This window comes from Vidua chalybeata, chromosome 2 (assembly GCF_026979565.1).
Source record: "Vidua chalybeata isolate OUT-0048 chromosome 2, bVidCha1 merged haplotype, whole genome shotgun sequence".
NCBI lineage: Eukaryota > Metazoa > Chordata > Aves > Passeriformes > Viduidae > Vidua > Vidua chalybeata.
Genome location: NC_071531.1, coordinates 18,610,477 through 18,635,371, shown reverse-complemented (window position 1 = coordinate 18,635,371; position 24,895 = coordinate 18,610,477). Strand labels below are relative to the sequence as shown.

Here is a 24,895-nt window from a genome sequence, read left to right as displayed (position 1 = left end):
CCAAGAGTATTTCTGCTGAACCTGGTGTCACCCAGGTAGGAAAAGTTTGCTGGGACTGAAAGTGAGTGCAGAAGTGCCACTCAGCAGTGTGTAGGAGCATAACTGAGCACAGGAGCATAGGGGTGGGCTGTCCATGTGTACTACCTGCTGCATGTGCATGGCTGCAGTTCAGACTTACTCATCATTGGCACACCCTTGTTGGCTGTGTATTTTGGGCAGAGAGTCAGACAGAGGCTGGTATCATGCTCAGCTTCCAGGGGAGGCAATTCCAGCATTTGGGTGGCCCTTTCTCCACTAATTTTCACTGAGATATTTCTGTGCAATTTCTGCTATTTGGTATGTGCCTGTAAAGTCCTGTCCCAATACAAAAGACAGGAAATCCAATGTTCATCATGAACAGAGCTTTTGAAATATTTGTGGCTATCCTGAGAGAAGAATAACATTAAAAGACAATTTCTCTAGCAATCTGTAGATACAATAGTCAAAGCAAGCAACTGCTAGTTGGCAGTTGGGGCTTGACACTTATTACCGTGCTTTTGTGGGATTTAACTACAGAAGTTTTTTTTTTTCTTCCCAATATATGACATTTCTATATAGAATAAGGCAGAATGCAGAAGTATTCACATTTTGCACATGTAATAATATGAGTCCTAATTGTCATTGTGAATTATATTTTCAGTGTGTTTTCCCAGTGCCTGACTAAAGTTGAGTATAAATCTTTTTAGCCCTCTAAATTTGTATTAATGTAAGTTTTATTCAGTGCAATTTTCGTTCACTTTGCATTGCTTTAGATTGCAGATTATGCCTAACAGTAGAAGAGTGGATTTTTAAATTTTTTTACGTGTCAGATTTCCCTGTATCCAATTTTATCAAAAAAGCTGTCACCATCTTCTTGTGAAACCAGCAAACTTTTTTCTTTCTAATTACATTTTTACCATATGTTCATCCAGATGGCATATGCCAAACATTTTCTAGGGTGTTATAAAATGACCTGACTTTGCAGGATTTAACTGTTGAAGAAGCTTTAAAAAAAAAAAAAATTGACACTGGGGCAAGAAAAAGTAGTCCTAGAAAGAAAGAAACAAAAACATCTGATAAATAGCCCCAGCTGCATTTTGTGGCTGTGATACTGAATTCTTGGCATATACAACTGCACAAAAACCAGTGAAAATACAGAGAATGTTTTCTTGAAGTGTTAAAAGTTGACTCCTTTTTTAAACATCAAAAATAAAATTTTTGTCTGTTGAATATGTCTAAAAAAATTCTAGAGCTTTGAGAGATTCTCTGGTTTCCTGCAAAATGGAGAAAAAAGAGTTTCTCAAGGCACCAGATTCTCTGTAGGAGCAGCAGTTTTACTCAACAATGTAATAACTACTTGTGCACTTTTTTCTTGAAATATAATTTTCAAGTAAAAGGCAGTTGATGCATGATTTTGACACTTGTGTCCTAGTTCTTAATAATTCTTGGGGGATTTCTTAAAGAAAATAAATTAACTTGGGATATACTGAGAGGTTCCAGGAAGAAAGGAAGGAAGGAAATTATTTTTCATATTTAGCTACTAGTTAAGCTAAATTAACAAAGATCAGTTTTTCATTTTCTGAAGGGTTTACATATTTCTTTGTCTCTATGACAGTTCTCTTTTAACTGTCATTGTTATTTTGGTAGTCTTTCCAGATTATCAAGGAAGAAAATATAGAATACCCTCATGATGTTATCAATTTCCATAAATCTGTCTCAAGCCATTTTACTTAGTGCTAATTCCTGAAGAATAGTGATTGAATGAGAATTAAATCTACTTCTTTGTGTTGCTACAATAGCTTTTCCCACTCCCAGGAAATTTTGAGTGCAGAGCCCAAGACTCCGTATCATAGAGTTCACAGAGTATGAAGAGGTAGTTTTGGGGCAGGATGGGCAGAGACTCATGGCAGGGGCTCGGATAATTGTAAATGAAAGTTTGTTCAGTGTCCTTAACTTGTATAGATCTTGTTGAAAATCACAACTACAATCAACAAAACAGATCCTTCACCTCCTCCAAATTAATGAGACAGGACTTTAACAGTGCTCAACAATTTGAAGTGGTTTTGTTATTTCTGAATTAAACCTTTGGTAAGAAGTCCTTATCTCCATCCTCCTTGCCCACTTCCAGTCATCGGTCTGTGAGTGATTTGACATTTCCACAGACTCTTCTTTGTTATTGACTAAGTTTACACCTGCTGTGTCTCAAGTGAAAAAGAGTCTATTTGTAGGTAAATCAAACTGTATAGTAGAAATACTGTAACTATTTAAAAGCTAAGGATTAAACACCTCAAAACTGCAAGCTGGTGTTAACCTGTGAAGTAATTGAAACAAACTGTAATGGGGGAATATGAAATGAGACATCTGAAAGCAACAGGTCTCCACCCTGTCCAAGTATGATGCAACAGCTAATTGATTACAGTTGTTTTGGAGTTTGTGGGTGTGCAGCTGTATTCAACTCATTTTGAGGTATCACTTTTTCTGCTTTCTTTTTGGAAATCTTTGCAGAATGGAGCTAAAGTTGTTCTGGTACATTTGTTACTTATTTCTAAAGTAATGTTTATCATACCAGGATCGCCGGGTTCATACCATAGTTTTCAGTTTCTTAGAAGAGTTAGAGCTCTAAGCATTTCTCTGTGGAAATGAAAACTCCATTCTTTGTCAAAAAAACTTCTGACATGTCAGGGAATGACATATCAAAATGCAAAGGCTAAAAAAGCATTGTACTCAGATACTTTTCTTTTAATTACTAGTAAGCATTATTAAATCAAGCTCTTGATTGCAGTCTTTGTTTATATATTTCTTGGATTATTCACCCTCTAATTTAAATAAGGACAATGCTAGGAAGCTTTCCATGGGAAATATTACCAAGCTAATTATTTTGAAGTTAATTATGTGAAGATTCAAAGTGTCAGTCTTAAACCACACCTCTGACTAAGCCATGCATGAATTTGGATATGCAAATGTTAAGTTAGGCTCCTCATAATGTCCTGGGCTTCTGAATTGTGTTTGCAGGTGCTAGCTGCCATGATGCAGCTGATCGGTCCTCCCCAAGGTGTTTTTCTTTCCTAATTTTCTTCCTCCTTTGCTCACTGTAGGTCCCTTTGCGGGTAAGTGTGCACATGAATTTTATGCCACCCTGCAACGTCTCTATTCTGCTTTGTGTGTTGGTGCATGCACACTCAGATGCCTTCTCTCTCATTTCCCCTGCTACCTTCTATATTGACTAGAGCAGTTGCCACAGAGAGTTTTTGAGATTAAGTGCTTATGAATGCACTTCTGCTATGATTTTCCATAGCTGGTAGTTTATCTCTCAGAGGAGTCTGGTATATAAAATATCTGTTCAAGAAATTCTCTAAGAATTATTCTCCTTCATATGGCAGCAGTCTCCCACTACTGACAACATGAGTGCATCAGAGAAGATGGCCTTTTGTAAAGCGGGGACTAATGTCAGCTGTTGAAAATGGGAGGAAATAAGTGTCTCTCTTTGAAAAGGCAGTCTAAGGGCAGCTTGAGTTTGGGTACGTGGAAAGAACAGTTCATATTTGAAATCTCAGGCTTTTTCTCCCATTTTTCCCTGAGAAAAGTAAATCTTTAGGTATGATGTAAGAACTGTATCTAAATGTATCTAAATACATTTTTTTAGGGTGTTTGAAGCATATAGCAAGTTTGTAATGTTGCAGTTATTCTAAGATCTTGCACAGTGTAAGGGATGTTCTGGGTAGGGTTCCCCAAAGTGGCTTTTTTGAGTCCAAGCTTATTAGATTCTGGTTTAGAATTCATAGCATAGTTATTCTGCAGAAGTTAATATTTTTCATAGCTCAGATGGAGATCAAATACCTCCAATTAATGCAAAATTCAAATTAGTCTTGAGCTGTGTGGTATCACAACTGGCATCTCAATAATGAACTTACCACAGGAGGAAGAAGGTTTGTCAATGTATCACAAAAAGCTTTGAGCATTCATCTAATCTCTTCTGAGATCATATTTATACATCTTGCTACTCTCTTGAAATACACCCCAATGTACTGAATGGCACAAGAATATCTGATGCAGCAAGCTGTGGAAGCGTGAGCTGCAGAGTCTTTTTAGTTGATGTATTTCAAGGTGGATAACCTTAAAAATCAATAGTGTCTGCTGCGCCACTCAGAATCATGATGGACTGCTCCTTGCTGATCCTCTTGCTTAGGCTTTGAATAACTGATGCTGTGCTGCTGCAGATCCTCAGCACCAGCCAAGGCAAGGGCTGGAGCATCCAGAAGCAGGGCTGCTCTTGTAAGCAAATCTCTGTCCGCTCTTAGAATTTGTTATGTGAAGTGCTGCTGTTTGTTGGGGGGTTTTGGGGCTGTTTTGAGGTTTTTCCTTTTTAAAACAGATTGCAAAAGTTCTAGAAGACAGAGTAAGTACAATGACAGGAAAGTAGTTTTCAAAGGCTCAAGTAGTATTTTCACATTGCTTGTAAATATGGTATTTTCTCTTTGGGACAGAAGAGAAAGGCGCTTTCTGTTTGGGCTTGTAGTGCCCCAGTTACAAAAATGGAAACAGCTATTAGGAAAAAATTATTAAATAGATTATCTTAACTTTGTGGAAAGTTAACTTTTTGGGGCTGTCATCTAACAGAGGTGAAAAAATACAGTTTTGTCTTCTCTACCAAAACAAAGTTCTCAAGTTGAAATAGATCGTTTTTAGACCAGTGACACCTCAAAAATTGTCTCATTAGAAAGAAAAAATGTTTGAATATCTAGAAAAACAAACCATAAATAGAAATTTATGGAGAGGAGATGCCTGGGAGTTCTTGACGATAGATTTCTTAAAGGGTCTCCATATAATTATCTGGGTTTTCTAACAGTTCATTGGAAAACCAAAATAGAATGTTATCTAAAATAAACTGACAAAAGCTGGAGGAACAGGAGGAGGAGGAGGAAGAGAATGAAGTATCAGGTGCAATGCTCTAGCTAGTAAAAAACAAGTACTTTCTTTGCTGACCCCACCTTGCGTATATATTAAGAGAGCAGAGAGATATTCTCTTGCTCTCTTATTTTTGTAAGGAAGTAGCTTCTGCTGCCTCTGATCATATGCATAAAAAGACAGCATGTTACTCTTGGGCAGACTGAATCTAGTCATAGGGATAGAAAGCTTCTTTGAAGAAAAGCCCTAGAAAAATCCAGTAACAGACATAGACTCCCACTGAGGGTTTACTGAGATTTTGCTGCTCTTGTGTGTATCAGTAATGAAGCAGACCATGGAGAGAAAGTAAATTGATGTCATGGCCAAGGTGTATGTGTTGGGGAAAGATCAGAGAAGTTTTTGCTTGTCATTGATGCTGAAAATAGATCTCTGAATGATACCTTTCTCCTTATGGACTGCCAGTTTGGAGTTCTTCAGGGAGTTGTATTCACAGATGGAAAAGGGACAGGTGGTAAGAACAACAATGCTGGTTGCACAGTATGTCCCTTAACTCTCCTGTTATAACATATTATATGTAAAATTATCAAATACTTGACTTTCATATTGTTAATTACTTATGAAGACACCAAGGATGATACTGCCTAGTGCTGTAGGAATATCTGCCTCTGTGATGTGCATTTCAGAATTCTTAGGCTGGGCACGTGGTTGTTACCTTTTTCAGAGCCTGTGCCCTCTCTGCAGGTGGGGTTGGGACTTGGCTTCCTCCATTTGTCTACTGCATTTATTTACCATGAGCTAGAGTCAGTTCAGTGCTCGCAGATTTACAGTCTCTTGAAAATAAAAAAAGAGTTAACTCTTGATCAGGCAACTTAAAACAAATATTATCTGAGGTCTGTCATCTAAATCTCTCTCTGCAATAAGTTGATGCCATGAGCTGAAATCTGTCTTTGTACTGTGCTGACCAGATAGTGCTTGTTGCCTGCAGTGTAGTTTGGTTTCCTGAATCACATGAGTTCAATGAATGGTGTTTGACCACTCGAGTGGTCAGTTTGTCTGTCTGATTGGCACTGGGAATTGGTAGCTGTGATTCAGTGTGGACTCCAGGCATTGGGTGAAAAATGCAAAGTATGTTTTGGTTCTGACTGTGTACAGCATGAGCCACCTTTCAGTGTTTATTAATGTTAATTTAAAATCTTTATGCTTTTAAACTGTTACCTATTTCATGGATATGTGATGTTGGATAGCTTTCATCCTTTCTATTTTCTGCTTGAAAACTCAAGATCTTTCCCTCCCAGCCACAAGAATTTTTTTTTCTAGGTACAATAAATAGGCTTTGTCATAACATGTAGAAGAAAGTAAAGTATTTTAGTAATTCCACATAAATATATTTTATTGATATCTTTTTTTGTTTGTTTGTGCCCTGGAACATTTTGATGTGATTTCACAGAGTTTATCCAAATAGCAAATATTGAACTTTCATGGGTGCCTTAGGAAAGGAGACAATTCAGCTCAGAAACTTGCTTAACATGTTAGATCCCCAAATTAAAATGTGTGTCCTCTTTCTAAAAAGGCTGGCAGACTCTAATTGTTGTATTTTATGTTATGAGTAGGCCACTACTATTATTTTTCCCTTCCAAAAATTGAAGGATGAAAAATTCAAGCACAGATGACAAAGGCTTTATTATCAGGTTGTTTTTCTTTCATATATGGGATATGATTAAATGTGTGCTGTCAAAAAGAAGCCTCTTTAAAGCCTGATACTATTGATTACTATTCGAGACCTGCCAGCAGCATTATTACTTAATGCATAAGAAAATCTAATAGAAAATTATTAAGTTGGTGTTTTAGTTCCTCTAGTGAGAACGTTTCAGATATTCATCTCATATCGTTGCACAAATTGCTTGGCTCAAGTAGATGCCACAAAATCATGTTTTAATGATTTTTTTCCTTTTTCCATCTTTTATTTTTTTTCACAGTCACATGACACAATCAGCCACATTTGAAGACCCTCGAATAGAGAGCTGCCAAATAACCCCTCCAGCCCCTCGGAAAGTGGAAATGAGGAGGGATCCTGTGCTAGGATTTGGGTTTGTGGCTGGTAGTGAAAAGCCAGTTGTTGTACGCTCAGTAACACCAGGTATGTTTTCCCCACCTGTCCCCAGAAGAAAACTTTGATTTAGCCTACTAAGATGAAATGCAGCTACAAATTTGAGAACTGTTGAAATATTCAGGCAGGCAAAGTAATCACAAATACTAGATACGATTTTTAGCCTTGTCTTACCCAGTGGTTTCCTTTCTCACGCTCATTTTTGAACATTACATAAATGTATTGACAAAAAAACAGTTTGGGGTTATTGCTTAGAGCCATTACTATTATTTGCCTGAAAAAAGTTAACCCATTTCATTCAAGGAAAGAAAATCTTCTCCCTGGTATCTTAACATTGCTTTGCTGTCACCTTCATTACCATTGAATCAGCGTTTTCAAGAGGTATGTTGAGTTCTGAGATAAAATCTTGCATATTTTTCATTCTCACCATCATCTTCCCAAAGAAAGGTAGGTTTCTAAAAACAATATATCTTTCTGAAAAAGAGGATGCTATTGCTGGCTTTTGTTTTCTTTAATGAAGGCATCTGTACAACTATATGTTTAAAAGCTGGGTCAAAAGATATCCCCAAACATCTTACCTGTAGTGAAAATTAGTGAGGTTTTTGATCTTTTTGAAGTTATAAGAGACCAGACCTGGGATAACCCATTTCCCAAATAGCAGGCTCCTGCTCTCTATGCTCAAAAGTTCAGTTGTTATGTAAAATTGCAGCCAAGGGCAGCGATTTGACTTTGCTCTTGTTCGATATGTTCTCCAGAAACCCCACAGAGAGCAGAGGAGAGGCAAAATCGACTTTATGAAGTTCTGATGTCATTTACCAACGTGTGTGCATTGATTATGTTTGTATTGCTTTCACATGAAGTGAGCAGTGTAACTAATATTTGAACCAGATCCAGATAGCTCATTTCTCTCAACTTGGCATTATTAATATAGTTTTATGTTAAAATTTGGAAAATGTGTTTACTATGTTCTGTTCCAAGTAAATAGGAGCTCAGGACAACATTCTCCTACATGGATTTGTATCCATTTATGTGGGATATGGAAGTGGAGTAAAGTTTTCAAAGCAAACAGAGGAAAAGATCAGCATTAGCTCAGTTGTTGAATGAATTGGTTTTGATGCTGAAACATTTTCTTTTAAGACTTTATCCTCATAGTGGTAACATTATTTGTTCTTTAATGTATCATCATTGCAGACTGTAAAGACAAAGACTACAGAGGATATATCTTTACACTAGGAACTGTGATGTCACAACATCTTCTGGGCATGTAATTGTGCTGAGAAACAAAGTAATATGTGCATTTTATGAAATACAATGCACTCAATGTGCATTTCAGCAGTGCCAGAATCCAAACCACACAGACATATACATGACTGATTGTCTATTCAGACTAATGCTAAATATTCATGTCTAACTGCAAGTAGCAATGCCTTTGGATGTACTCATGTTCATCAAATGGTAGGAATCCAGCAGAAAAGAGATTCAAGCAGCTGGGGTATAAAAACTTTCTGTCTCCAATTGAAGAAAACAGGTTTGTTTTGCCTAGAGCAGAATAGTCATAGAAGAGACCTGTGAATGACATTCAAATGTGTAAGTGATGTTTCATAGGAGAGAGGAATAAGATGTTCTCTGGTGTTACTTTGCCTGGGACAGGAAACAATGTATTGCAACCAGGAAGATCTGGTATATTTACCATGGGAAAAGACTTCCTGTTCTTAACTGTGGTTAAACAGGATCATTTGTTCACAAGAAAAGAAATCCTTCTCAGGGTGGTCTTACAAAATCATTGATCAAGAATGATTAAAATATGGTTGATCACACCTTAAAGGGTGCATTAGTCCACGACTTATGGGTCCTTTTGGCCCTTCAGAAAACTGAGCCCTTTGTTTAGGTGGTTAGATACAGGTTTAGAACTTGAGGAACTTCCGTAGAAGATGCTAAACCACTAGCTTGCAAGATTTTCCTGGTGAGGGAGTACTGGTAACATCAGAAATAGTTAAAGAAATAGCTAATGAAAAAACACACCTGTAGTATATGAACAACAACAGTGTCTGTGTGTTTACAGTGGTCCGCTAACCTGTGCTCTTTTTTTTTTCTTTCTTCATTTGTCTGTAGGCGGCCCCTCTGAAGGAAAGCTTATACCAGGGGATCAGATCATAATGATTAATGATGAGCCAGTCAGCACTGCTCCAAGGGAGAGAGTCATCGACCTTGTCAGGTAGTTGATGTCCTGTCACTTAAACTACAAACCCAGTGAGTTATTGCCTTGTGCAGTCATTCGGTAGTACAGCAAGTCTTGCCTTCTCATGGGTGAGAAAAGAGAAAATAATTTTGCTTTAGTTATAATGAAGAATGACGAATTATTTTCGTATTGAAATGAAGTGTCCTCTTAAAATATCATTTGAGTAGCTGAAAAAGTATAAAAACATCCAGGAGTAGCTCCAAAGTACTTGGGTATCAAAAGAGGAATAGTATTCTCCTGGTATTTATTTTTGGTATGGATTATTGAAAAGATGATTCCTGAAGCATGGAAGCTCCACTCACTGTTGCATTACTGTTCATTTTTCACATGAAGAAAGTTGTCAGGTTTTTCTTATCTGAAGAATAAAGAAAATGTGGTAGGGTGATTTTTGAGAGTGAATGAATGCATGTAAATATGCAGAGAAGCTCAAAAAGTGTTTAGGTGGAATGCAGGTAGGTGAAAGAAGCAGGCAGGAAAGACAGAAGAAGGCAGAAAACCAGACAAAAAAAGTGGCTGGAAAGAAGAAATGTCAGTATTTGTAATGGGATGTAGAAGGAAAGGAAGAACAGTGACTGACAAAAGCTAAGGATATAGAAAAAGATGTATTGCAATTCATATAATAAATTTTGCTTTTAGAGTAACAAGAAATGTTAGTGCATTGCACAGAAAAATGGCAAGGAAGTAAAAAAATAAACTTAAGAATTAATAATTTAAATTCCAGTAGCCTGGTTGCTGTACACCAGTTTTTGTTTCTGTATTCTCCTTCCCATTGGTGTAAACTCTGAATTGGTAGGTCTTGTTGATTCCTGAGAGATGCTCAGGTTTTAATGGTACAGGTACCTCTACTCAAAACTTACAGCTATCAGTGGTTTCACTGTTTCCTGTGTAATTTTGAAAAGTCACATTTGTTTACAGAAATTTGGCCAGGAAGTGCCACAGCTGTACTCCTGCTGTACAACACAGTTGTACTCCTCTTGTAGCTGCTCATTTGCTGGGGATTTAGCAGAAAGAAAACTTCCAAAGATGGTGCAGAAATGGTATAAAAATGCCAGCAATGCTGACAGCCTTCATCTGTGTTAGGTGGGATTAAACAAAATATATTTTCAGATTTTTTTCAAAAAAGTGTTAACCTGCAAGTCAACTAACAAACAAAATTTGCTATGAACTTCTTGTGATGAGTAGACTCCATAAACTGAAAGAACTGTCCTGCTTCTAATAAAGTTCTGTCTTGTGCTCTGTGTTGACTACTAGTATAAGCCTCAAAAATGGGTCTTATTTTTGAGGTCTTTGTTTCTCAATAAAGCGATAATAATGTCTTCTTCATTCTTTCCCTGATTCTTTGATATTAAGCAAAGTTCTCTATCTCATTTTCTGCTTCTAGCAGTATGTAGTAATAACAGCAAAGAAAATAGACTGATTAGAACTGAGACAAACTGAATTTATTGTATAGTTGATTCTCTGTCTGCCTTCAAATGAGAAACTCAATTAGAATGTCACCCTTCCCAATTACATTGACTACATAAGTTATGTCAAATTAAGTGTTTCATTCCAAGGAAAGCTTTAGGTGATGTTTTTCTTACACTGTATTTCTAGCTCTGCTCTCAAAACCTGCCTGCTGTTGGGATTTTAACAGAGATTCATTCTTTGATGAAATTTGGAGTGAAATATATTGAGGTTGTATGTTACAGCATTTGAAAATAAGAGCTTTCTTTTCATGCCAGTGGGCATGCCTGGAATGATTAGTCGCTGTCAATGTGCAGTCCTGACACCACAGCATAAGCAATTTTTTACGTCAATGAAATAGTGAATCTCTTCTGTATGATTGAAGGTTTTCATATGGATTAGATACATCTGCAACTTTTCAATGCATCTGCATTTTTAAATGTGCGTGGGAGAAGTTCTGAATCTTGTTTTCGGGCAGGTAGCAGCATCTCAGTGGTCAGCAGTGAGGTTTTAAATGTATAGGTTACGCACTGGGCGTAATCACAAAATCAGAGAAGAACTGAGAGGAGATTTCTGGAGGTCGTCCAGTCTAACCTCTTGCTCCGGGCCAGGTAGTGTCAAAGTTAGATGTGGCTGCTCAGCACTTGCCTAATCAAGTCTTTAATATCTCCAAATATGGCAACTTTACAACCACACTGCGTAGGTGCTTCAGCTCTTAACCAATGGCCTTTCAAAAAGACATGAGCCAACTTCTTTATCAGCCTTAGATGCATCCCATCTAGGCCCATGGACTTGTGAGTGTCACTCTTACCTAAGCAATCCCTAATTCAGCCTTTGTCTGCCTCTGTTCCCTAAACTCTGTTACTGAGCTCAGGGACCAGGGTGGCAGACCTTGCCACTAAAGGCCAAAGCCAAGAAAGCATCGAACATCTGAGCTTGCTCAGTATCCTTCATCAGGTTACCCACTCAATTTAGCAGTAAGTTAGTATTTCCCTTGCCTTTCACTGCTGTTTTAGTTGTAGAGACCCTTCTTATTATCCTTCATCTATCCTGGATAAGTTTCAGTGCCATCCCTGCCTGGCCAGGTACAGCTTCTCTGTTTCTCCTGGGTAACCTGTCTCCATTTCCATCTCTGATCTCTTTCCATTTTGCACTGGGTCTTGTTCAGGCTTTCCCTGTGGAACCACACTGGTGTCCTGCTTTGCGTGCCTACTTCCTTGCAGATTGGAATAGACCATTCTGGCACCTGGAGGAGGCTCTCTGTGAAGATCACCTACCTCTACTGAGCTCTGGCCTTTCAGAGCTGCATCCCAAAATACCCTGCTTGCCAGTACCCTGAACAAGCTGCACTCTGATTTTACACTGGACTCCTCTTCCTCTTTTTCTTCAGGATCTTAAACTGTACTATCTTGTGGTCACGCAACACATTAATGAGAAATTGATATTCCAGCTATTTTTTTTTCCTGTGGTCTCTTGTTGATTTGGTATAACAAGGTATATTTTATATTCATGTGAAATTCAGTGGCTATTTTTATGCAGCTTTCCCTCAAAGCTTTTTGTAAAGTCAACAAACAATTTGTCATTATAACTGCAGAGAGTGTGGAAAAAATTAATCTACTTTCAAAATACTGACATAAAGATCATAACATGTCAAATAGAAAAAAACCCAAATTGTATAAGAAAAGAAAAAGGCAGATTTCACAACCAGGTGAGCATCAAACTTCATCAGGATTAGGAAAGACCAAAACTTCCAAGCAAATTATACATAAATTTTAGATGTTAAGTCAACCTTGACTGTTAAACTGAGTTTTTAATGAAACACAACATTTAATTGTTTCCCAAGAAAAAATTGTCATAACATTAACTTATGAAAAGAATTATGAGCTTGAAGGAAAAGAAAATGGAAAAGGCAATTTCTGCTTTCTTAAAAAAGTCTATCTATCTTAAAAAAAAAAATTCAAAGCATCCACCAAAAAGGATAACTGAAAAATGTCAATTAAATCTTTTTTGTTAGGAAAAAACATATCCCTAACCAATAAATTAGCTTTATTTTTAAATTTCCCACAAAATAAAGTAATTTTTTTTAGATAATTTTATTTTCTTCAGCCCTTTTCCTATCAGCTCCAAATTCATTGTCTAACTGTTACTCCTACAGGATTAGAAACAGATAGACTGTTTTTTCAAGAAATTCCCTTTTGTATAATGGTTTTACTACAGGAAAATTCAAGAATTTAAAAGCAATGCATATTATAGAAATTTTCCTATTGCCTTTTTATTGCATTGTAATATTTTAATTATGTGTGGGCTTTTTAAACATTCATTACTGAAAATAATCTTCCTTAAGTCGAAAACTGTTACAGCCACTTCTGCTGATTCCAGGGGATACTGAGCAGGAACCTGGTGAGAGATTTTGGTTTGTTTTTTAAGAACTGAGGGACACTCTTGTATCCTAGGAAGTCTCAGGTGTGGAGATTATCAGGGACATTCATTATAAATATCCCCTGTAGGTCATTCTGATCCACTGAATTCTTTTGGCTCTGCTTTACTGGCAACACTTAATTAGTGTTCAAGTCATCCTTTGAAAGCCAGGGTGGCAGAGATATGAATCAAGTATGGTTTGCAGACAAATCCATTTGGACTCATTATTTCCAGGTGCTGTTCAATGGCTTTTGTACCATATTATGCTCTCCTGAGCTATTTCCAGCACAAACTCAGAAGTCATGTTTATGGTTTACCTTGCAAAGAGAGGTCAGTTTTATGAAAGTCACTTGAGGCTGTGGTCAAGATGAATTCCATTCAAGACAGACAGTTACAGAACTTTAAAAAAGAAGAAGAAACAAGATCACTTTTCTAGATGTAAGCTTCAAGTCAAGGCAAGTAGCAAGCGAACAGAATACAAAGAACGTATCTGAAGTGCAGCCAGTTCAAAATTTATCAGGAGCTATTTATGTTGGGTTTATTTTGCTGCTGATACAGATTCTGTGAAAACTTTTCACACATAACAATAAGTACTTTGAGATAACATTAAAGTCATGGCACAATGGAGCAATTTTTTCCTTATATGAAGGGGAGCAACTGACATATTAGAAGGTATATTAATATACAGTATCATTTAATTGGTTGCTCAGAAGTTCATGTATCTCATTATCATTGGTTAATGTTACATTTGTATCTGCTTAAGAATCACCAACCCTTTTTTTGAAACAAAGAAAACCATCTAACAAGTAATTTGCCTTATTAGCTGTTCATAGGCAAATCCTATAACATGAATGACTTGTTTTTCTTAGATTACATCAAGTAGGCATTAGTCTACAAGGATCCCAACTTATGTAAACTGTCTTTTTATTTAGTAAGGTATTTTACTGAAATTTTAAGTGACACACAAGTGTACTCCTTACTCCATAAGCCACACAGTGAGTAGTGGCATGGTAGTGGTACTTTGTTCACACTTTAATTAAAATAGTTATCCAGGCAGCCATCCAAAAGAAATTGGCATCTGAAGAGGGTAATCCACCTGAAATACTTGTTTTGGAAAAACTAGCCTGTTGCAGAAAGCTTTATTATACATTGACTAAAGAAGAAGAACAGAAAAGTATTTTTAAATAGAAACCTGACTTCTAGGTTGCTAAATTAGGCTAGATTAGTCCATTCCTTGCAACTGTAACAGCAGTAAATGAGTATGTGATATCCTCTGGAATTCCACTAAAAGACTAAAATTGCAAAGCAAGAAGTGAAAATAGTGAAATTCATTAAGAGCTTTTATTTCTTGTTGGCTCTATTTTCTATTTAAGAGAAATTACTCAAAAACCTCTCTGAAATAATTCTTCCTTTGGCAAGTTAATGTCACAGCAAGTTTTCATCAAGAGGATCTAGAGGATTCTTTCAATTCTGCAGTAGAATTTAGATTTTAATTGTGTATTGCCATAAGACTGCAGAGAAGGAACCCTCCAGGATTTTAGGCTGCATGTTGCATTTTAAGTGCTAACATGAATTTAATCAATACTGACCTTCCTCACCATCACTGTGAAATGAATGAGGATTCTGTCACTCCTATTTGGCTCTGTGTATATCAGGGAACCACTTTTCCTACTCTGTATCCTCAGAGCTAAATGCAAGCGTAAAAGGGAGCTCAGTGACAGGGCCTGTCACCATCATCATCTCACAGCAGCTGAAAATGCCACTTTTCAAATGTTTCTGGATGTAGTTGAGACAGTTTTTTATACTGCATAAAGTTATTTTGGTGGACTTCATATTAAAGAGATACTTTCTTCATCAGCATCATAGAGGAAAAAATCAAACATATTAAGCTATTAGCTGTGATACTGCTTAGCAACCATGAACTTTGAAAACTGCTCTTTCTGAAAAGTCAGTCATGCAGACATTTTAATTTGAAGGTACTCCATTATACTCCCAGTTCAGTATATAAATCCGGAGGCTGTACCCACTTTGTGTCAGGCCCTGATTGATGAATTGCTAGTGTTTTACGTTTTAAACACGTAATGGTGAGCAAAGGGACAAAATGTTGAACCAAGCGATCTGTAAGAGTTTTACAAGTGCCATCAATGGAGATAAGCTTTCTGCCAGGGCATTTAATTAGCTACATCTGATCAGCTAGCCCATGCACGGAGCTCACAGTCAGGATATTAGAAGTCAGTTCTGCGCCTGGCTCTCAATGGCCACGGGATGGAGGTTGGCCGGCTCACTGTCCCGCTTGTGGCCGCAGGGCAGACGCGCGTGGCCGCTCCCGAGTCTCTGCCGAGACTGTCGCGGGTGGCGGTGATTGCTGTGGCGTGGGTAGCACAGCAGAGCACAGGGCACGAGGAAACTGAGGCAAAGGAATAACCTCCAAATATTTTGAGACATATTCTGAATCTCCAAATATTTAATCTCAAAGTGGGGCAAAGCAAGTGACAAATCTGAACATGAAGGGACTGCTTTTAAAGGATAGAGGGAACACGGGGAGGACACAACCTTTGACCAAGAGGAGGCCATTAGGGGAGGGGTGCAGGGTAAGGGCTCCCCAATAGAAGACAACACGGGGAGGGAGCAAGCCCCACAACCCAATTCTGCCCTGAGGAAGGGATGAAAGACAGGGAAGACTCCAGAACCAAAGGAGTGTGCTATCTTTGACAGACAGGGGTGAGACAAGGGAACAAGGGAGGTATACAGGTGCACTGACATGTGGATTGGCGTACATTTTGGCAGGGAAAATTGTGGTAAACAACTCAGGACTGAACCATTAGGGAAGCCAAATGGGGTACAGAGACTGAACCACTACAAACTTCTAACAAGGAATATTAAAACCTACTACAGAAGAGCAAACTCTAAAATAACAGACTACCACACAGTTCCTCTCTGTCTTGAGGTTGTTGTTAGATATGTATCTTCTATCTTTTGAGGTGTTTCTGCAATGTAATACAGAGATAACTGGATCATACTTCAAATTAGCTCTGAATCTGTGAGAGCACACATTTAATATTATCTCATTTATCTTCTTTTCTTGGCTGTTGTCTTCTTGTTCTTGAGCTAATACATTGAAGGCTAATTCAGGTTCCTCCAGATTTTAATTACTAATCTGCAATAACATTTCAGAAATGCCCACCCACCCTTTCAAAGGCCTGTAAATGCTGAAAGCTGTACAGAGATATTACTTGTTATTGTTAAAATCAATGCCAACTATGGAGGTTGTTCTCTTTTAAATCCATCGTATCTCTCAAAGCATGCAGTGTCATATTCTTGCTTATTCTTAGCAGAAAGTTGACTGACATGGTTTAGAAAGGTTTGGCCTTGATAGTTCAGATGTTCTGAATGCTGAGATCTTAATTTGTTGTATAAACTTAATTTTCTTTTTTTGTTAACCAAGCTGAATGGCCCTCAGAGTTAGCAAGTGTAGGCCCTTTTTTGAAATTTCAAGGCTTGATGTGTCATCTGTTTGAAATGTTGTGTCATCATCTCACTCTGTTCTCTAGAAAAAGGAGTCAGCCATGATGAATTTCAGGTCAGCTGTTCCTTAACAAGTTGCTTTATGGAATGCGAGGGTATGAATGGAGATGTGCAACAGCTGTGCCCAAAACACAAGTAGCTGTACTGATTGGTTCTTCAGATGTGAACCAGCAAATGTTGCTCTCATTAGCTTGTTCTGACAAGCTTATTGCTTCTCATCCAACTAAACAAAAGTGTTGGCTTGTCCAAATGGAAGATTTGCTCTCAAGCCAGATGGACTGATGTGAATGTTTCAGAGTAATTGTTTCCATGTAAAGTCATTCAAATGAACACCCAGGTTTGAGTTTATTATGAATTAATGCTTCCATGTGATGAATTACCTTTATATTGCATGCTCTGCAATAGATGTTTATCCTTCTTTGTACTGTTTATGCAAGCCCCATGCACCAAAGGATTATATCTTGTAATATGTATTAGGAGGTAGCTAAAAATCTCCCGTCCTGTGTGTGGGGAAGGGAGGGTTGGAGAGTAGGTGTCAAACTACCACAATTGCAAGGTTTCTCTTTTCCAGCTGCATTATATGTCTCTTTTGAAATGACATTTCCAAATCCTCAAAGACAATGTTGGGCAAGCCAGCCCTTTACATTGTGCTGTTTGTACTTGAATGTTCTGTGGATGCCTTGAAGACATTACAACAGGACAGCTACACTTACATAGGTGTATTCACCATGAAATTTAATCAACAGAAAATAGAAGTCAAGGAGAAACACAAGCCAGAGACAGTTTTGGGAGCTGTTTGGGAAACACTAGACTCTGCAGAACAGTTTCTGGGACTGGGGAAGCAGTATAGGCTGACAGGAGAGGATTGTGCCATGCACCTGGGGCTGCCGGCGTGGAGTGGCTGTGAAGTAGGAAGATGACAGAGATGCCTTCACCACTGCATGCACAGAACTCACAAAGTAACTCTGTCCTTACAGAAGTGTCTGTTTGTCCTCACTGGGAATTTCACAACTCCCTTATCCTGCCAGTCAGTTGCTGACTAATTCAGCACATACACATCAGCTAATGAAGCTATTGTAAGGGCAAAACATAGCCATTTCTCAGAAGACATGATGGTTGTGGGCCTGTGACGCTTTGGGAAGGCTTTCACAATGTGGCTTTTCCCAGTGGTGGCATCAGCATTCCCTTTTATCCTAAGCCAGTACTGGCTGTATGAATCACAGAAATTGACTGGTTTTCATCTGCTGCCTAAATAGCTTCAGGATGACAGAGAAGTACTTGTTTAAAACACTGAAATGTAGATTGCATTGTCAATAAAGTGGCTTGTAGTTTCTCTGAATTACACCAAAATGCTGTATTTTGATAGAAAGATGGCAAAGGTGATGTCAAGAGCTGAGAGGCAAACATGATATTTTTTATGTTTTTGTAAGTTGACCCTTGGAGACTTCTGTCAGCTACAGGTATGTAGTATGAGGGAAAGGCATTTACATTGCCTCTTTATAAAGAATGCTGTTTTGAAGGTGGCAGTTTTACATGCATCAGTATTCATAGGAGATAAAAGGCAATTTAAATTGTTGAGAGAGAAGGGTGAAAGGACTGTGACCAATTTGCAATGTCTTGTATATTTCCACTAATTTGAAGTATTTTTAGTCTTTAGTTTTCAGACTTTTCCCCCTGTCGAGGTGGAAGCAGCACTCCCTGGGGTGGGAAGGACATAAGGAGAGTGACTGTAAATGAGTAAAACCCTACTCAGAGAAAAATGTCATGGAAAGGTGTTGGTACTCCATGATCCATTGCTATAACAGTGTAATTTTAATGAATTATGTCATGGAAGCTGACTCAGGAGTCCCTGAAGATGACAACATCTTTCTCTAGCTCTGTGGCATGCTTATGCTGTGTCTTCCTGATTCTCAGAGTTAGTTTTTACTTTCACAATTCTATTTATTTTCCAGATGACATTTAGTCTATAAAGCAAAATAAAATGAAGAATGGTGCTTCCTGAAGTTGTGTGTGTCTGTAAGGTGACTGTCCCTCAGAACATTAGGGTCCACTTTCAGTGGCTACCTCTACACTTCCATTTCATATTCCTTCTCTCATGGCAATGTTGCCTTTCAATCTGCCAAAAACATGTTAGGGATGTCAGTGCTTGAAACCTATAACCTGTAGTTTGTCTGAAGAGTTGGAAAAGCACAAAAAATCGGAGAAATTAGAAAGTACCTAAGTGAATACTTAATAGTTAAACTAGATTGAAAGGGGCAAAGAGACAAAAACAGGCTTGACGTTGTACCAGGGGAGGTTGAGATTCAACATAAGAATAATGTTCTTCACCCAGAGAGTGGCTGGGCACTGGAACAGGCTCCCCAGGGAAATGGCCACAGCACTGGCCCTGACTGAGTTCAAGAAGCGTTAGGACAACACTTGCAGACTCGGGATGTTACTCATGGGGTGGTCCTGTGCACGGCCAGGAGTTGGACTTCAGTGGTCCTTGTGGATCACTTCCAACTAAGGCAATTCTATGTTTTTATGATTCTCTGAATCCTAGTCTGATAAAACTCTCTGTGACTTCTTTTTGAATGAGAGATGTCTAGATTTGTTTTGTAAAATAATTGGATCTGGCTCTCAGAGCAATTGACTTTGATTTTTTTTTTCTGACTTCTTTTCTTTGTGTGTTTGCAAGGCCTGATTTTTGGGGTTTTTTGAAGCTTTTTAAAAAATCTGATCAAAAGGCTTAAGACTATCACTAGTAAGTCCTTTCTCTTTCCTGTTTCCCTCCAATAAGAATAATTTTGTGATTCACAGTCTCTCTTAGCAGTTGATAGATTAATGTAGTTGGAATAGAAACGTTGTGGGGACTTCTGTGTTGGTTGATGGAGTAGAAAAGTTTAAATGCAGAATTAGATCATATAATTTAGCGGTAGTGCAGCCAACAAGGACTTCCAAAATTGCCAAGACATTCAGTACCTACTTCTAAGTCTACCGGATACGCCCAATCAGGAGGTTAGTTAAAAGGGGACGAGAACAGTTTTACATATTCTGACTCATTGGTCCCCAAAGTGAGATTCTTCAGTTAAATATTACCACTGATTGGGGTGACTGGGTCACAGTGGGACATCAAAGGAGAAAAACAGTTTCTCATTAATCTGAGACAAAAAGTAGTAGAAGCTAGTAGAAAATAAATACAGCTAAAAATAAATTAAATTTAAAAACATTGAATGCTTCAGAAGGCAGCTTAATGTGATAGATTTCTCTGGGATTTATTAGTCAGCTTTCCTTGATTTCTGATGTGACAGTTGATCATCTGTAATTTGTTACAGGCAACACATGACAAGCAGTGTAAGAAAAGTATTTTAGCTACTACTTTAGCTTTTTTAGCCTTTTTTTCCCATAGACATCATTTTCTGTTTGAATTTTTGCTTGACTTTTAACAACTAAATCTTCACAAACCTCCTGAAAGCAGCAATAGGAAGAGGAGAAAGACAAATGATGTATTTCAAAGCAGGTGACTTCCAAAAGACGTTGGTATTAGTCTTGCTTTGGCTTTGTTTGAGAAATAAAGAAGCTGGTTCTGAGAAACCAAGAAGTTAGAATATCTAACTAGAGACTGCAAATACCAAAGGAGAGACTGCAGAGATAAAACCAGATTGCCATCAGTCTACATTTCCCCAAAGGCATATTTCTTACATATTATGTGCTGAAATGTTAATTGTTCTTTTAGCTCCTATTCCTCCTCATGCAGACTAAAGCTTCATATATTTTACTTACTGCACAAGGGAAAATCCCTGCAGTCCACTGTCTATATTGTTAAATAAAGTAATTCAGTTTGATTTGAGGTTTAGTTAAAACCACATTTGTTCAGCTTATGAATCAAACAAGACTCCAGGAGAGGCAAAGGTCTTGTCATCTTGTATCATGGAACTTACCCATTTTATGATCACTTGGGCTTTTCAGCAGGACTGTTACTCAGAAAGCACTGTGCGAAAAAGGCAGTTCTTTTGTAGAAGAAATTGGTTGCTACAGCAGTTGAAAATCCTTTAGGTCATCTGTATTTCATAAAAACCATAGGAATCATGAGGTTTAGTCATTACACTGAAATCTTCATTCCATACTTCATCTTTTCTGCTCACTATTATTTTCTGTGTGTCATTAAAGTGTGCCAGAGTCTTAAAAGGAAAATACCGTCTGCCTGAGTTTATCAAGAGAAATAGCAAAAACTCTCCATGTTGGAAGACAGCAAAAAATTAAAACAATTAATTGAGTTCGTAATCCATATTCTTTTTAATTTTTATCTTGTGTCATTCTCCTTACTGATCAATTTTACATGGAAATTACACTTTTGTGACCAGAAATACCCTTTTGTTCTGCATTTCATCTGACATTCTATTTGTGTTCAAAGTCTTTAATTAAATATTAGGACAACTGCGTTAGTAAAGATACTGCTTCCTTTTCCCCTTAAAAAGTATTGAATCAATTTCTTAGTGTTCTACACCAATTACAGTCATGTTGCAGTGTCCAGCAGATGGCTTGAGTTCATCAATAATTCATTGAAACTGCCATGGGTTTAAGGAAGGAGCTGTACCACACTGACATATGAGAGAGGAAGAAAATTCAGCACACAATTTAACTACGATGGATGTTTTTTTGGAGAAAGAGGAAATTGAATAATTTATGCTCCCAGATATATAGACTGAGGATACAGTTTGCTAATGTAAGACTTAGGATAGTTTATTGGAAAAATAACACACCATAAGTATGCAGTATATATTCTACATTTGTATGCAGGCATTTGCACATGTTGTATGTATGTGTGAAGAGAAAGGAATATGATTCATAAAGCTCTATTATAATGGATTTGGGATTTATGCGTTACTTAGAAACAAGATCCTGAGGTTCTGCAGCTCATGTTACCCAAAATCTTGTCTTGACATTTTACATGGTTTGTCATGATCATTTTGCATGGTTTGTACAGCCAAGCTGTTATAAGGTGAGTTGCTTAGACAGTTTTAAAATATTTCTTTGAAACATTTCCTTTATCTCTACCTAAAAGTGATAAATAAAAGGTGCAAATTCTACCATGCCATTGTGATTCTCTCTAGTAGAAAAAAAATCATGTTTCATTTCTTTTTTACAAGAAAAACACACGTTAAAATGGGGAAAGATGTGGACAGAGGGGATTTTTATAACACCTTTCATTTTATGAGTATTACTAGTTTTATGGGGTTCATAGGATATACAGGTTACCTATGGGGAGAGAGAGGGGGAGAGAGAGAGAGAGAGATACTGCATACATTTTGCCAAAGATACACAATACACTTAAATTGATCCCTCTGGAGATTGTCTCACCTACAGAAGAAGCCGTCATCGTGAGAATTTTGTAAGTAAGGCAGCAACAGCTGGAACTCCATTTCCTGTGAGATGCTGAGGAGTTCAGGAGGGCAGAGTTGGAGGTCATGGCAAAGCTGGTACTTAAGGATGATAAAATAAGCACATCATAGAGCAGTTTGTATTGGAAGGGACCTTAAAGATCATCTACTTCCAACCTCCCTGCAATGGCAAGGGATATCTTCCACTAGATCAGGTTGCTCAGAGCCCCTTCCAATCTAAACTTGAACACTGCCAAGGATGGGGCATCCATAGCTTCTCTGGGTAACTTGTTCTAATGCCTTACCACCCTGACAGTAAAGAATTTCTTCCTTGTATTCTAAACATATCTTGTCTTAGTTTAAAAACTCTTGTCCTGTTGCAGCATTGGCCCAGCTAAATAGCTGGTCCCCATCTTTCTCAGAGGCCTTCTTTAATTTACTGCTATAGGGTCTTCCCGGAGCCTTCACTTTTCCAAGCTGAAGAATCCCAATTCTCTCATTCTGTCTTAATAGCAGAGGTACTCCAGCACTCTGATCATTTCTCTCAGATCGGACTCTCTCTGAACCTGGGTCTTCACACATCTAGCTGATGGAACCACTGTCAGCTGGTGAAATTCCAGAAGTTCAGAAATTTAGGGAAAGGAGCTTTGAAAGTTGTGTGCTGGCATTACAAGGGAGGTGCTCTTTCCCAGTGTGGTGTGTTGAATATGGCCTCTGGTAGTAAAAACTTTGTTTCAGAAGAAGGCTGGCCAAGGTGAAGTGCAAGAGTGACTGTGTCTGTTGCTCAGAGCAAGTAGATTAAAGCTGGTATCGAGACCATTCCTCTCTAGATCCCTTTGGCTAACATAACGAAGCTCAGCCTAGGGTGAAACTACCAGAGACTGTTAAGATGCAGCAGTTCATGCCTCAGCTTGCCATGGCATTAAATAATTCATTGAATCTGACCTTTCAGAGCAGTACATTGTAGCTAATAGAATGAATATAAAATGGATATAAAAAGAATAAGAATATCAAGTGGGAGTAGGGAGGCAATATAAATTTTATATATAACCATAGAAGGTCTGCAGTGCTGTCCGTTCCTGAAAGTGTGCTGGTAATTGGATGTAGTTTGGGAAGAGCAGCAAAAATTAACCACAAGTTTCCCCTTTTATGAGAATTATAAGAAATTCAGCCTAGTTAGCTTGCTGCAGGACAGATCAAGACGGGTTTACCTGAACAAGGACAAACTCGGATAGCAGGTATCTTTTCAGCATGATAAAAAAAGTCCAGTCTAATCCTAAGAAGTCACAGCTAATAACATTGTGAGAGATAAGAGATAGAGAGAACTGTGGTCATTCCTCATCATTTCAAGTCTTTAAATTATAAACTTTTATCTGTTTGGAAAGATGTGCTATAGCTCTAGCATAACATAAGACCTTTACAAAACATCTACCAGCAACGCGTAGCCGGGAAGTTTGTGCTTGGACCAAGTCAGATATAAGTTGTGTGTTGGTCTTGGATCTCTGAGGGCATCAGAGTAGAAAGACTGCTCTGTCTCATACCTGAATCTGGACTTTGAGGAGTTGAGTAAGCTGTACTTACTCCTTTGGGACTATCAGTCCTTTTTGGGAAGATGTGAGTTTTCCAGAAAGGAGGAAAACTGAGGAGCTCTCTCTTACAGTAGTAAATTTCTGCTCTTGGGCTCTTGTTCACTGTAACCCATTCCTGTGTTCTGTCTACCTGCACTTAGTGCTGCACAGAGCCTTTCAAAGGCTTGCCCACAGCTGGATGTCTTCTGACTTGCAGCCTCACCAGATACTGATGCTATGCAGGACATGACTTTTTTTAAAAATTATTTTCCACTTTCTTTCTTTTATTTGATTGGTGTTTTGTTTGGTTTTTGGGTTTTTGAGGTGTGTATTATTTCACTTGGGCTCATGACCTGGTTTTTCAGCGGAAGTCAAATACAGGATGACATAGAGTTACTTTTCTGGTACACAATGCTGAACATAGACAGTTTACAGTGTATTTCAGTACTATTTCTTTTTTTCTGCCCTGAAATTCTGCTTTGACAAGTATAGCTCTGAATGTCAGGAACAGTAGGAAGAAGTAATAATTTGGTTTGGTTGTACTGTGGTCAAGAATATGGCATGATTGCCTTAATCTGATAGGATTTATCGATCTAAAACTTATTTTTTATTTAAGCAACAGTTTTTTTACTAATCCCTTGATTAGAAAGATGTTTTATGAAAGGGCAGTGTGCAGTAACTTCTTTGAATAGCTACTGTACTGTATATTTTTAAAATATTTTCATATTCTACTCTTCAAAATATTCCATAGAAATTATAGTCTATTGACTCAATACTAAACTTGAGGAAAATATTCTAATATTTGCTTGTGTAAGTATCTGATAGATGCTTTTGAACAATTAAATTGCTTCAAGAAAAGAATATTTGGATTTTTAATTGTGTGCTGTCTTCACAGTACTCTTCTCATGACAGATTACCAATATCTCCATGAGAGTTTTTTTTTTTAGCTGGTGCTTTAGAATAATTATAGTACTTTTATATGTATGTCATTTACAATGAGGAGAAAAAATGCTCTTATCAAGGCTGTTCATTTAGATATCTAATATATGAGGGGGGTTACCATGAATTTCCCAGTAGGTGCTCATAGTGCACCACCAATGGACTGTTTTGTTATTTCAAAGAAGGTAATACTATTATAAACATGGACTTTTATGACTAGCTTAATTTATAAAGACAAACATCAGTGGCTCTTCCATCAAAAGTACATTTGTTAAGATAATTGTTTAGCAATACTCTTATTGTAAATGGAGCAATAAAACACAGCATTTTATAATTATTAAGCATTATACAGAGAAAGTAATAGTGTTGTTTC

At 37.7% G+C, this 24,895-nt stretch overlaps 1 protein-coding gene across 1 annotated transcript in view; it reads left to right on the top strand.

Moving 5' to 3' along the window:
* Positions 1 to 24,895, top strand: part of FRMPD4 (FERM and PDZ domain containing 4) — a 296,707-nt gene that overhangs the window by 224,142 nt on the left and 47,670 nt on the right. Inside the window, 2 exon segments of the mRNA XM_053936336.1 lie at positions 6,900 to 7,060; positions 9,143 to 9,245. Of these exon segments, the coding sequence (XP_053792311.1) occupies positions 6,900 to 7,060; positions 9,143 to 9,245 (264 nt within the window).